This window comes from Monodon monoceros, unplaced genomic scaffold (assembly GCF_005190385.1).
Source record: "Monodon monoceros isolate NGI ecotype Baffin Bay Population unplaced genomic scaffold, NGI_Narwhal_1 Super_Scaffold_1, whole genome shotgun sequence".
Lineage (NCBI taxonomy): Eukaryota > Metazoa > Chordata > Mammalia > Artiodactyla > Monodontidae > Monodon > Monodon monoceros.
Window position 1 is genome coordinate 52634898 of NW_021703765.1, and position 14688 is coordinate 52649585.

Here is a 14688-nt window from a genome sequence, read left to right on the forward strand (position 1 = left end):
GTTCTAAGCAATGATGATAAAAGCCTTGATATCCCCAGATATCTTGCTGCTTTCAGCAACAGGAGCATTATTTTCACATAATGCTACTTGGTTGGCCACAAAAATGTGAAGTGATTATTACAGGGTCCAAAAAAGCCACACCCACCCTCCTGCCTCCCTGCAGGGTTGGCCACCACCCGCTGCTGGACCCCCACAAAGTGGACGTCCTGAGAGATCACGAGGGACAGAGAAGAACAGCTTTTATCAAAGAACTTGCCCTCAACATTCCAACCGTCTGCTCACAGAATGTGCTACGAGGGAACAGAACCTTCTAGAAACTTCAGGAAACAAACACTAGCATACCGTGACCTAGCACCATCTGGCTCCTACCTATGCTCCAGGCAACCAAGCTTACATTCTGCATTTGAGTAGCACTTATCCTTCAAGAACTTTCTCAAACATACCTCACTTGACCTTCAAAGGGAGTCTCGAAATTTCATATGCCGGCCTCCCCCCACACCCCCCCACCGCAAGATCTGCAGTCACTTCCCCGAAGGTGCCACTTCTCCTGGCTGCACCCCCGGAGGGCAGGGGCCCAGGGGACTTGCCTGTCCCCCGGGGGCTTAACTCAGTCAAGACACATCCCAGGGCCCAGGAGACGCCCTGGGGACAGGTTCCCGCAGAGACTCAAGGCAACGCCTCTCCGTTTTGTTTTGTCTCTTTCACCATCAGAGCAGAATGCCAATGTGTTTAATTTTTCTTATTTTATAGTAGCTGCCTTTAATTCTTGCTTTATAAAATCAGAACAGGAAACAGCAGCACCAGGAATGTCCCTCGCCCTCAACGAGGAGAGGCCCTCAGGCTCAGGGCCCCACAAACAGACGGTCCGTGAGCCCCTCGGACCTTCTGGAGCCCCAGGTCCCTGAGAAACGCCGCTGGCCGTGCACCCACATGCACTGCCCCCGGTGTCCTGTCCAGAGCACGGGGTCAGGGCCCCGCAGGGCAGGGGGCTCCGCCATCCCCAGACCACAAGGCCCCGAGTGCGAGTCCACAGACCAACAGCCAGGGTGCCCCGGCAGTTCTCCATATGGCCTTCCTGTCGGGATGGAAAAGGAGGGCTGTGAAAGCCTTATCCAGGAAAGGCCCCTCAAAGGAATACCTCTGCTGACTGAATTTAGAAACAATCACGCAGGACTGCGCGACTCCTTCAAGGAAAACACAACAGAGGATGTGTAATCCACCTATCAAAACAGCCATCATCCCAGGCTGTGTCTGGGACGATTTTCTTAAGAGTCAAGCAAAACTGAGTACCTGCTTCTTGCCAGGCACCACAGTAAGTCCCTACGATATAAAACTCTGCCCTCTTTCCCGCAGAAGTCCTGGGCCTAACAAGAGAAAGAGGCATAAATGCTGTCTTAATGTACATAATACCTTGTGATCACGCTATTTTGGCGACTTAGGAAGACTAGACAAAGGGAGAAGAAAACCTGCATGGGAGAGTCAAGAAAGGCTTCAGGAAGCAGAACATATTTGTATTTGTTCTAGGGGCGAAAATGGCAGGGTTTATCAGGCCAAACAAAGGCGGTTCCTGGAGGACAGGGACTGGGGAGGGTATGTGGAGGCTGAGGCAAAGGTGAGATGAGGCAAGGCCTTGGACTCACCCTCAGGGCATCTGGGCAAGCAGCCAGGAGCAGGCAGTGGCAAGGGGGTGGGGAGGACGAACTGGGGAAGAGGAGGCTAGAGGTAGAGACCACCTCGGAAGCTCTTACAACCAATGCCAGCAAGAGACAGCACAGCTCCAGGAGCAGAAGAGGCAGAGAGGGGACTGAGGCAGCAGGGCTGTTCTGGGAGGGAAGGGAGAGGATGGTCAGGATCAAGCCACAAGTTCTAGGCGGAGCTAGAAACACATCTGGCACCTAGCTGGGATTCAGCAAATATTGTTTAAATGAGTGAAGAAATCAACTTAGGGAAGCAAAAAAGGCAGATTTGGTGGGGAACTTCCCAGTAAGGCTGAACTTCAAGAATTTTACTTACTATACTGGTTCAAAATGTTTCGTACATGAAAATCATCCTGAACAGTTTTTAAAAGCGCAAATTTTCTTGAATTTTAAAAAAAAGTTTAGGGCTTCCCTGGTGGCGCAGTGGATGAGGGTCCGCCTGCCGATGCAGGGGACGCGGGTTCGTGCCCCGGTCCAGGAAGATCCCACATGCCGCGGAGTGGCTGGGCCCGTGAGCCATGGCCGCTGAGCCTGCGCGTCCGGAGCCTGTGCTCCCCAACAGGAGAGGCCACAACAGTGAGAGGCCCGCAGACCGCAAAAAAGAAAAAGAAAAAAAAAAAAGTTTAATAATTGATTATGAAGATGAGCCAGATTAGGGAAGCAGAGCTCCATGTAAAAGAGCCCCTCTGATAAAATTCCATGCCTATTCTTGCTGCTTCCAAAATCACTCTGGTAAAAAGGACACTGCAAAGGCTTAAAGCCTTGGGTGCTGGGAAGACGGGAGTTCTGGAACTCTTCCTGAGCTGGCATCTGGACTTCTGCTCAATGGGCTCACTTCTCTATGAGCTCACCACACTATCTACAAAGTAGGTGAACAATTATCTCGGGCTGAGTAATGTTCAACACAGGGAAGACACTTTGCCACCACAGCAATATATGTTCTTTCCTGAGGTGAGGCCTAAGTTTTATCAACTATTTGCTCCAGGTTTTCAACAGATACAACTAAAGGAAGAACGTAAGTGTCACCTATTTCATCTTCAAAAACCATCAGTTCCCCGCCCTCCACCACAGTCCCCGGTCCAATAACTTTCAAGACAACCCTTCAAAATCCAACACCAGTTTTCTTCTCCATCCATCAACTACTTTGGCTGTCGATCTAATATTTTATTTGAGGAGCAAGGATGTTTCAGGCTTCTTGGATGAGAAGGAGGTGGGAACAAATAAAGCCTGTCCACAACAGACTGTGAACACCCAGAGCACAATGGAAAAGAAGGTCAGAAAGAGATGGGCAAGGACGGTCAGGAAGAAAGCAGGAGGCGGCACAGGGCTGGGTGGGCCCAGGGCGGCCGCCCTCCCCACACAGCATGGCCCACGTGGTCACTGTCCATCCCACCTCCGGACCCTCGGTTCTGACCAAGGAAGGAGAAGCGTCGCCGCTTCGCCGTCGCCCCAGAGCCTGGCACGGTGCCTTGCAGGAGGAAGTCCTTAAGGAACATTTCTGGATCAAGGAATGGATGGAGCGGTGAACGCGAGGTCTGGTGAACAGAGCAGCAAGGAGGAGGAACACACACTATGTGCTGCACTGTAACCTAATGAGAGAAGTCAGAGGCAGATGGAGAGACTGTGTGTGTATTTTTAAATGTATATGTATGTAACGTACGTATACATTTTTAAAAAATGCCAACAGTGGAGGCCAACCCGACGTTCCGATAACAATGCTCAGATATTCAGAACTTAATGCTTTTCTCCAGATGCTCCTGAAGATCTCACCAAAAAAACCTGGATAAGTCTAGTCTACGTGGGTGACAGTTAAGAATGACACCCGCCTCCGATTGGTAAATCTAAAAATATCTCTGTGAGAACAAAGGACATCCGTGCAGGTTGCTGTGCAGAGCACTGAGCAGCCCGCAGCCAGCCGCTGTGGCGGATGAGTCTGGGCCTGGGGGGAAGTCAGGGGCCTGGGCAAGACGGTCACGAAAAACAGATGACACAGGACACACTTAGGTCATCGTTATCTACCAGCCAGTCTACTTACAGGAAAACGCCCAACATCACAAGGCACAGCCTTCACAGTAAAAGGCTGGTCGCAATAGTTTCATTTTCCTAAAGCTCAGCAATGTACCTGGACGTTCATTTTCTTCAACAGAACTGTAACAGAGCAAGGGGAGCTAAATGCTCAATCTGACGCCTACCTTTAGATGTCACTACACAGAATAAAATGTGTGGCAAGCAGCACACGAGGAGGAGGCCCCAAGGACTTTCCTCAACCCTCACATCACTCCCATGACCAAATCTGCTCCAAACCTGGAGTCAGCTCTATGAAACTCAATGGTTCTCATCCCTGCATTACTCTTCACCGCTTTTCCCTTCAGTTCCCAAACGGCAGAGTAACGAAGCTTTTGGCAATTTAGTTCTTAGCTCTTCTTGTCATGGTGTAAAATATGCCCAGTTCTAATCTACCTGTACCTGAGGTGACAGATCAGAATGTTACAGGGAACTTAATTAACCTCACCAGAGACTAGAGAGAAACGTGGAAGTAAAATCATTAAATTGTACTGAGTTTAAGACTCTGTTTATAATTAATCATGAAAGACGTTAGTCAACCTTTGTGTAATGGTTATACCTATCAGCACATAAAAACTAGCTAAATGTTCAAGCCAACTCTGCTACGAAATGCAATTTTAAGATCTCAAATAGCGGTACCTTGAACTTATCAAGACAGATTTTTAAAAATGAGGTGTACTTTACCTGGAGTAAAATTAACCCTTTCATAGTTTTAACCATGCAACCACGTAACAATCACCAAAATCAAGATAATAAGACACAGAACTAGACTGCCGTCCCAAATGCCACTATGCCCTTTTGTAGTCTATCCTTTTTCCTCATCCCAAGCCAACCACTGACCTGTTCTCTGTCCCGATAGTCTTGCCTTTTCCAGAATGCCTTATCAATGGAGCCAGAGTACGTACCCTTTGGAATATGGCTTCTTTCACTTAGCATCATGCATTTGAGATTAACCAATATTCTTGCAGGTATCAGCAACTTGTTCCTTGGTGTTGTTAAGTAGTATCCCACTGTATGGATGTCCCAAAGTTTGTTTATCCATCCACCAGTTGATAGACACCTGGGTTGTTTCCAGTTTGGGGAGACTACAAATGAAGCTACTAAAAATACCTGTGCACAGGCTTTGGTGTGAACATAGCTTTACTTCATTTGGGTAAATACTTAGGAGTAGTATTGTTTTAAAGGTGTCTTCAGTGCACTCAGAGGAGTTTGCTATTAAGATAAATCCCTCCTTAAATCATTGTACAAAATGGTAATAATTTAACTGTTTTATGAGCTTGGATTTTCATATATGCGAGTTTCTTAAAATAGGTCCACTTATACTGGTGACAATTCAAACTCTTCATTTACTCACGTCCTAACATTTGAAACTATGTGCAGCCTTGAGAAACCACCTGTAACCCAAGCTACAATTCAGTACTCTTCCGTGGGGCAGTGATGGGGTAAACGCCATTGTACACACCTCATCTCACTGAATCCTCCCGGTTAGGTGAGGTAATGTTAGCTTAGATGCATTGAACAAGCAAGAAAACTGGGGCTCAGAGAAAACAGGCAACATACCAGGAGTCAGGCGGTTACACAGTGACAAGCACAAACAAAAGCTCAGATATGCCTGCCTCAAACGCCCGGGCTCTTTCTGTATCCTGGGGCCACAAGCTCCTAAACACACCAATGCCAAGTTTTTGTAATTTTCAGGGCTACGAATGAGGGGGAATTTCATAAGTGCTTTTAGAAGGCCACGATTCTGCCGCATGCTACCACACACGAAAAATGTTAACGCTTTTCATTAGGAGTAGCCTCCAAGATGTGATTACGTTACGATCATAAATGTATGTTTTAAGGAACATGTTCTCACCCTAAACTTTCTTGGATAAGAGCTTGTGGCTAACCTATTTTGGTGGTGATCACTGATAACTATAAGCAACTGAAAATAAAACAGGAAATCTGACTGGCTCACTTTCACATATGAAAGGCACACAATCTTAGCAAGTTTCTATATAAACCATACATATGTAGTATTTTCAGTGATAACTATCACTTTAGTCCAGACATTGGCAGGATACAATTTCCTTTGAAACATATGACTTTAGTTGAAGTTCTTTCCATTTACTCACTGACCTAGAAGTCAGGAATTGACATCAGGACTCTTTTGCAACTGAAATTACAGCTGTGAGATGGCAACAAATGGACATATTCTTGGAGCTTGCAGGTCTACAGAAAGACATGTTAAACTTAATCCATCTCCCTCTCATGCCCTCAAAGAACCTTAGTTAATATCACAGATAAATTGAGTTCAAATTTTCAACTTGTCCCAATGTGTTAATTCCCTGGGTTGAAAGGCTCTTCACTTGCATCACATGGTACCTGGTTAAGCTCAGGTAGAAACAAGCCAGATGAACGATCCAGTAGGATTTGAAGGCCACTCACTGCAACTACTTTAACTAACTTCACAGCTGCTAACCTGACAAGCACGTGGAGGCCTAAAGTTCACAAACCAAACATCCTCAACAACCAAGGCTGAAGGGCTTATCCTCTTGAGGTCTGATAAGAGAAAATACCTGCTTTCGAAAGCAAGCTACACTTTAGGGAAAAAAAAAAATGCATACTGCCTTATCGAAAAGAAAAGCAAGGATTAAGATAAATTTGGTTTTAGTGAAATTTAGGGCAACTGGTGTGTCACTTGTTTGCATGGACTGTGTGTTTATTAATATACACACGGCCTTCCTCTGCATTCAAACCACTAAACTTTCCCCCTCAGGTGTGCTCAGTTTCTCTGAAAAAGTTTTGTAAGAATGCTAGCCATGAAACTGGATGGGTTTCTACTCCACTACAAAGACCTGGGGACTTTTACTCCTAGGAGGCTGAGATCCCTTAGTTACAAGGGCTAAGAAGGACATAAAAATTCTTTTCAGGACTTCCCTGGTGGCACAGTGGTTAAGAATCGGCCTGCCAATGCAGGGGACACGGGTTCGAGCCCTGGTCCAGGAGGATTCCACATGCCGCAGAGCAACTAAGCCCGTGCGCCACAACTACTGAGCCTGCACTCTAGAGCCCACGAGCCACAACTACTGAGCCCGCGTGCTTCAACTACTGAAGCCGCGCGCCTACAGCCCAGGCTCCACAACAAGAGAAGCCACCGCAACGAGAAGCTTGCGCACTGCAACAAAGAGTAGCCCCCGCTGGATGCAACCAGAGAAAACCTGCGCGCAGCAATGAAGACCCAAAACAGCCAAATATAAAAATAAATAAATAAAATTTAAAAAATAAATAAGTAATTCTTTTCAGTGTCAGAAGAAGTGACGACTAAGCCAGAATGGAAAATGATGATTCACCGAGTCGGAGACTGTCCATCAGTAGTGAGTACTCAAAGCCACAAGAGCCTTTGGGTCCAGATTCGTATCCCCAAGTCTGAGTAATCCCAACACCTGGGAAGCTTCTAAAAATACAGTTTCCTAGAAGCAAGGCTAACATGAACCCTGTGGTGTTGGACAGGCATCGGAAGTCTCCATGGACGGATGGACAAGTACAGACGTGCTTACACCTGGGCTAGAACACGTGTTTAATATCCCTACTCCCTCTGCCACGATCGAGAATCAAGGACACTAGAAGCAGCATGCACACCTAGAGCCCAGATCCTAGTTTCTAAATACCATCCTCCAGGGACTTCCCTGGCAGTCCAGTGGTTAAGACTCCGTGCTTCCACTCACTGTAGGGGGCCTGGGTTCGGTCCCTGTTCGGGGAACTAAGATCCCGCATGCCACATGGCATGGCCAAAAAAAATTTTTTAAATAAATAAATAAATACCATCCTCCAGTAAAAGGTCCCAGGGCTGGGACATCTCATGGTGCCAGAAAGTAGGAATCCGGTGCTCAAAATCAAAGGATTAGGGGCATTTTAAAGGAACACAGAAGCCAATGTGAAAGAGTGCCCAGAACCATCTGAGCAACAAAATAAGGACAGATTATAACCTACAGAATATTCTTGAGGCCACACTGATATAAATCAAAAAAGAAGTAGGGAGAAGGGACAGATTTCTCTCAAAGATGAATTCCAATGAATAAAGAATGAGGGAAATAAAAGACCACTGTTAGAACACTACAGTACCTGTGGCAGACATAGGATGTTAAAAATAGAGGATGAAAGTTTGAAGAGAAACAAGGTATTTGTATATTCTCAAGTTATCTTCCCCAAGATATAAACTCCTTGCCAAAGGAAAAAGTAACTTCACAGGAGAGAAATCTGGCAGAGGCCGCCTTAATATTAAGTAGGGAAACTCCCCAGTATCAAGAGAACCAACACCAGGGACCCCTCATGATTCACTGACAAGAGCACATCACCGCTGTGCTGTTCCTGCCACAAACACATGCCCTCCATCTCATCAGGAGACACCACAGACAAACTCCAGCTGAGGGGAGCTCCACAGAGTAACTGACCAGCACTCACCTCAGCAGTTTACGTCACAAAAGGGAAGACTGAGGGCGGTCAGTGACTGGAAGATGACAGACGTGACCAACTACACGCAGATCCAGGCTGGGTCCTCCAACAGAAAAGGCCTGTAGCAGGGAAATCTGAACACAGTCTGCAGTTTCAAAGACAAAACAATTCCCGGGCTCCACTGCCTCCCCAGTTCTGACTGTCTGTCTGGGAAATCTATATTTTACACTTAAAGCTCAGCAGGGGCTCTGGTGACCGTCCAACTCAGGAATCACCGAGGAGGCCTGAGGAATCCCGATGGCCAGGCCACCCCAAGTGACAGGGACAAGTGACCCCAAATGGCAGCTTGTCAAGCTGTGTCTGATGACCGTAGGCAAGTGCGTCAGCGTTCAGGGAGGGACAGAACCCAGGGGTGTGCCTGTCCTGTCCCGCCTCCCTTGAAGGAATGACATTTCCAACGTAATTGCAATCTTCTGAGTGTCTATTACGGTTACGGTTATGACTTCATGCTTTGTTAGAACGTAAAACAAAGATGACCAAAGGTTTTTACAATCTCAGCTACTGCCCCTTGACCTGACTGAATGCAGCCTCTCTACGCGCAGGTCAAGTGCAGTTCAGCCGCATCTCAGCAAGTGACTGACACTCTAGAGATAACACAGCTCCCCTCCAGCCTTCCCGGAACTGGCTTCAGGCACGTTTCTGACAAAGGTCTTTTCCACACAGATCCGGGCTGAGGCCGAGATGCTACACCAAGGGCACACACAGTTCTGACATGATTTCGTCGCAGAGTTGAAACGATATCCAACAAAATAAGATCAGCATATTGTTATTTCCACCCATTGAAAAATACCCTTCCTAAATGTCTTAAATTAAGCAAAGATGATTCTAGGTTATGCAATAGGCTTCAAAGAAGAAACAAATACAAAAGATATATATATATATATTTTTTTTTTTTTTTTTTTTTTGCGGTACGCGGGCCTCTCACTGTTGTGGCCTCTCCTGTTGCGGAGCACAGGCTCAGGACGCGCAGGCCCAGCGGCCATGGCCCACGGGCCCAGCCGCCCCACGGCACGTGGGATCCTCCCGGACCCGGGCACGAACCCGCGTCCCCTGCATCAGCAGGCGGACTCCCAACCACTGCGCCACCAGGGAAGCCCTATATATGTATTTTTTTTAGAACAAGCAGCAAAACAGCAAAAGTATCAAATAAACATTTTCCCTACTTTCTAAGAGACAATGTACAGTACCTATGCAAGAATGATTTTAGAAATGGTGTCTAATCTCTTCTTCAGAAGAACTGGGTTGGTTTTGAATATTTAATACCTAAGATATGAATATAAAACACAAATTATATATAACGATAAGAGTTTTGCTGAGAGAGGTGAACAGTTTTTTTTTTATATATAAATTTATTTGTTTTATTTTATTTTTGGCTGCATTGGGTCTTCACTGCTGCGCGCAGGCTTTCTCTAGTTGCAGCAAGCAGGGGCTACTCTTCTTTGCGGTGTGCGGGCTTCTCACTGCGGTGGCTTCTCTTGTTGCGGAGCACGGGCTCTAGGCGCACAGGTTCAGTAGTTGTGGTTTGCGGGCTCCAGAGCGCAGGTTCAGTAGTTGTGGCACATGGGCTTAGTTGCTCCCTGGCATGTGGGATCTTCCAGGGCGAGGGCTCGAACCCGTCCCCCCTGCATTGGCAGGCAGATTCTTAACCACTGCGCCACCAGAGAAGTCCCAAGGTTAACGATTTTATTCTGATCCTTTCAGGGAGTTGTGTCCAATCCCTCTAGACTGCACTGACACCTGGTCGAGACAGCTAGAGACACGGGATGGAATTCCAATCCTACGCACAAAGTGGCCCTGGACCAGACCTGCAGCCCTGGGCTCACCCAGGTCTATGGGGCCAACGGCCGGGCTCCCAGGACCGAGCATCCAGGCAAACTAAATAAGGTGCTCGTCACACGGCCATCTGGTGGAAATCTGTCTAGCTGTGCTACTCACAAACTCAGAGCAGCAAATAATTCAGACATATTAGTAACAGCAAACAAAAAGATCTGTGAGGGTTTCCCTGGTGGCGCAGTGGTTAAGAATCGGCCTGCCAATGCAGGGGACACGGGTTCGAGCCCTTATCCAGGAAGATCCCACACGCCGTGGAGCAACTAAGCCCGTGGTACCACAACTACTGAGCCTGCGCTCTAGAGCCTGCAAGCCACAACTACTGAGCCTACGTGCCACAACTACTGAAGCCCTCATGCCTAGAGCCCATGCTCCGCAACAAGAGAAGCCACCACAATGAGAAGCCCGCTCAAGGAAGAGTAGCCCCCGCTTGCCGCAGCTAGAGAAACCCTGCACACAGCAACGAAGACCCAACGCAGCCAAAAAGAAGTAAATTTATTAAAAAAAAAAAAAAAAGATCTGTGAGCACCTAGTGGATTCAGTGTGGCACGATAAATATTTGCTGAACGAAGAGAATTTTGTTTTAAGCTGGTGGTTCAGTCACGCACCACACAGCAGTGCTGAGCAGTGTGTGCTTTAACAGTGGGCCACCACTAAGTCTCTCCTGAAAACAGATGGAGCATAAATGCAAAAATGGATAATAAATAACTTTCAAACAGCCTGTACATACTTCTGGCCACAGCCTCTAAGCTACCCTCCCCCAAATTCCTGAGCTCATCTGAGATCTCAGTATTAACAGGCAATCAATCAAGTTGTAAAAACAAAGATTCTTGGAGAATGTGCTCCCCCAAACTGCCTGACTGGTAACATCACCACATTTCTGTGAGGAAATGAAATTCTGTGCAACTAAATATTTAATTAGTGTTGTGACCACTGTCCACCTTGAGGAAAGCATTTGGTTTTAGACCCATTCACCAGTGTGGTTCCAGGATTCTGTGAGGCAGGGGGTGATATCAGATGCACCAAGCTGGGGGCGGCCACTTCTGCACCCAACTCAGCATAAGGCACTTGCCCCGCCTACAGGGTGACTTGCTGTCTTCCACCTCTGTTTATGTTACTGCATCGCGCAGTAAATAATATAAACATACAAAGTTCTCTCTGAAAAAGGGGAGCTTTTTAGACTCGAGCAGGCCCTTTGATAAAGAGCACAGAGGAGCGAGGACGGCCTGAACAGGTCCTCCTAACCCCCCTGCAGGGGTTCTCACCTCTAGTAAGAACGGCCAGATGCCCTCCAGGGCCCATTCCAGCTCTAACCCACAGAAAGACTCGATTCTAGGAGCATTTCTTAGGATTACAACTTTGGCTAAGAACTCCTGTAATACATTCTGCCCTAATTTAAAAAACGCAAAGTAATTTAAAATGAGTGGGGGAAAATAAGGCCAGCAGATTATTTTGTAACTTCAAGGTTATTTGAATATGAAATAACTTGGCCTCTTCCTTGCCAAATAAAGGAATTATATTCTTTTGTTTAAAAATTATAGAAATACGATTTTTTAAAAAAAATCCCCATTTCTAACAAAGCCCAGAAGTTTCCTCATGGTTTTTTAAATTATGAGATTTTTACATTTACATTCCAAACACATAAAATCATCTCCTTTATGATGGAGACTTTCACGTTCCAACAGGAGGTGTGCGCAAACAGCATACGACCAGCAAGGAGCGTCGGGGTCACTGAAGGCCTGGACCCTGAGATTCCCCCTCAACGCCCACACCCAGGTTACAAAGTCCCCTACACAATCAGCACAGCTCATTAAGCCGATAGCAAATCCCGTGTCCTGAACACCAGCCATTCAGAAAAACCAAGTTTCTCTTGGAGCTGGGAGGTGACTCATGCAACTTCAGTGTTCTAATGTTAACATAAAAAGAAATGTCATAAAATGCAGCCCAAACACCCGCTGCCCTCGCTCTAGAAGACACCAGCAGCAGGAAGCAAACTTCTTCCTGTGATGAGCGGCTTGCGTGTGCTGGTGCTACTCACTAAATGAATTTTTAAACTATTTCACAGCCAGCTGTGTTCACCATTCTCCCTTCTGACCTTTACAACAAATGCGCAGGAATCCATATATACACATACTCTGTACTATTAAAATGCAATTTCAAAAGTAAATGACCTCTCTCCGTAGCCCCTGACTTCCATTCCTAGTCAAACGATGTCTAGTTCCACCAGTTCCCGAGATCCCCAGCGAGTACATTTTTGCCAACAGGTCCAAAGGCAAGAAGCACACAGATGTGTAACATTTTTAAAGGTGACAAAAATTTGCACAACTTTAAAACTAAAATCAACCTGATTATGAGCCACAGATTTTAGAAATTGTATAATTTTTGTCTTGTTTATTTTACACTTGTTTTCATAAAAATGTACACGCCTCATTTTCTAAAAACTACCTTCACCTCACTGTATTTACTTCAAATCATTTTTACAGAAAAGGCTTCCATGGGTAAAGTTAAATTATATTGTCCTTAATTCACCTGATTGTTTCCTTAATGCAGACTTCTAAAACTTACACTTTCATGTGACCTGTTTTATTTTATGTCTCATAAGAGAGGAAACTCTAGATAAAAAACTCAGACAATCTGCATTTTTCCCCACATATTTCAAGATTAGAAATTCTGTCTGTTTGCCACCACAGGAGAAAAAAGACTGCTGTCACTCTTCCCCATCACATATCAGAATAAGATGCCAGTTTCAAAATATTAGTTTAGTTTTCACAAATATTTGGCTAGGACAACAAAAATCATAAAACAAACCAACAAACTCATAGAGAGATCAGATTTAGGGCCACCAGAGGCAGGCTGGGGGATGGGGAACTGGGTGAAGGCAGTCAAAGAATCTGAAAGACAGGGAAAAAAAAACCATAAACCTTTTCAATGGTTTTTATTCCTCAACTACTACACTTAGATGCAAAGAGAATGTGAAACGAGATACATTTCCTGGGAAACCTAGTTTCAAAAACATTCTCAGTTTAAAGCAGCAACTTCATTTTTTTCTAGGCAGAAAGTTATTATTTGTTAAATAATAAATAGAAAAGGATAGAGAGACGGTGTAGAGTGAAGGAGGGAGATCAGGTAGCCAAAGATTTCTGTTGAATACAACATTTAAAAGTTAATAAAATCCATTCTGATGCTACATTTTCCAAGGAAAAGGCATCAGCCGATCTCCCCGGCGGTCTTCCCGCCCCCTCCTCACAGCATATCCCAGGTGGAGAAAGCGGGGAGGCGGACGCTGGTGGATGTAACTCACCAAGATGCCAGCAGGGGCCCTTCCACCGTAAACACCTTCAGCAACCTTCTCCTCCTCATCTTCACTATCATCTTCCAAGGAAAACATCTTAAAACTGAACTAGTTCATCAGAATGTCTTTTTTTCAGAGATGAAGGCACACTTCTAAGTTATCAAAACAGAAAAGCTGTTCTGCTGGGCAAACTGTCTGCAGACACAGTAATATGGTTAAAACTGAAAGGAAATGGCTCTTCAAAAAAAAAAAAAGCAATGTATGCATGACTTTACCAGTAAGATTTGCTGAAAGCCTCAACCCTGTCCCTCTGAAGCAGATAAGCAGGGGCATTGGATGGGCTGTGCTGCGTGTTTACACTGATAGGTACCAAGTCCTGCCCAAGCACAGGAGCCTCACTGTGCTTCCATCACACGGGACACGAACTGAGTTAATGATTCCCTAAATCAATTACATCCTCATTTTTTAGATATCAAAACAACTACACATAAGAAGAAGTAATCTTCAATAAATTAATCATGTAAGGGAACACAGTTTACATATACTTTCTAAGCATCAGTGAGCTTCCCAAAGACAGCCAGGTGACATATGCTTTATAGAACTCAAATCACTGAAATGTTTTGCTTTGTCACATTGCCATGACCCAATATATTTTCACAATTCTGAATGGGAGCTAGCCTGCTCAGCACTGTAAATAATGAACAAATTATAATAACAATTTGTTACTGTATGCTAACACAGCATTAGTTATATTAACGTTGTAACAGTAACATTACATAATATAATAACAAACAATTTAACTTCAAGAGTATGACAATACAACACTAAAATTCAAACATCCTGGTATTTCCTTTCCAGCTGTTAGTAAGTCAACATACAGACACTTCAAGTGAATTTTTCTAAAAACCTAAAACACACTAACACAGAGACAAAACGTCAATTTTTAAATTAAAATACACTATTTTTTGCAAGCCGGTGTCTAGGACTGTGCTGTTAAAAATAGCCATTATCAAAAAAAATAAAAAATAAAAAAAAAAATTAAAAAAAATAGCCATTATCCACATGACTACGTTTGCAATGTGGCTAGGGCCAAATGATATGCGCTGTGAGTATAAAACACACAGAATGAAAACAGAATGTGAAATAATTTCATAATTTTATATATATATATATATATATATAAGGTTACTTGTTGAAATGAAAATACTTTGGATATACTGAGTTAAATAAGATATATTCTTAAAATTAATTTTACCTGTTTTATTTTTTAATGTTACTAGAAATTTTTAAATGACAATGTGCCTCCCATTA

The 14688-nt window shown here is 44.8% G+C and overlaps 1 protein-coding gene across 6 annotated transcripts in view; it reads right to left on the reverse strand.

The window, feature by feature from the left end:
• LPIN2 (lipin 2) overlaps positions 1–14688 on the reverse strand; it is an 80444-nt gene that overhangs the window by 43301 nt on the left and 22455 nt on the right. For 2 of the 6 annotated variants that reach the window (XM_029219652.1, XM_029219616.1), the window contains exon 1: positions 13387–13591. The exons of 3 other annotated variants lie outside the window; for them this stretch is intronic. In XM_029219652.1, the coding sequence (XP_029075485.1) occupies positions 13387–13473 (87 nt within the window). In that variant the 5' untranslated portion in view covers positions 13474–13591. Of the gene's footprint in view, positions 1–13386; positions 13600–14688 lie in introns of those variants that run through there. One more of the 6 variants, XR_003793032.1, reaches the window with a different exon arrangement.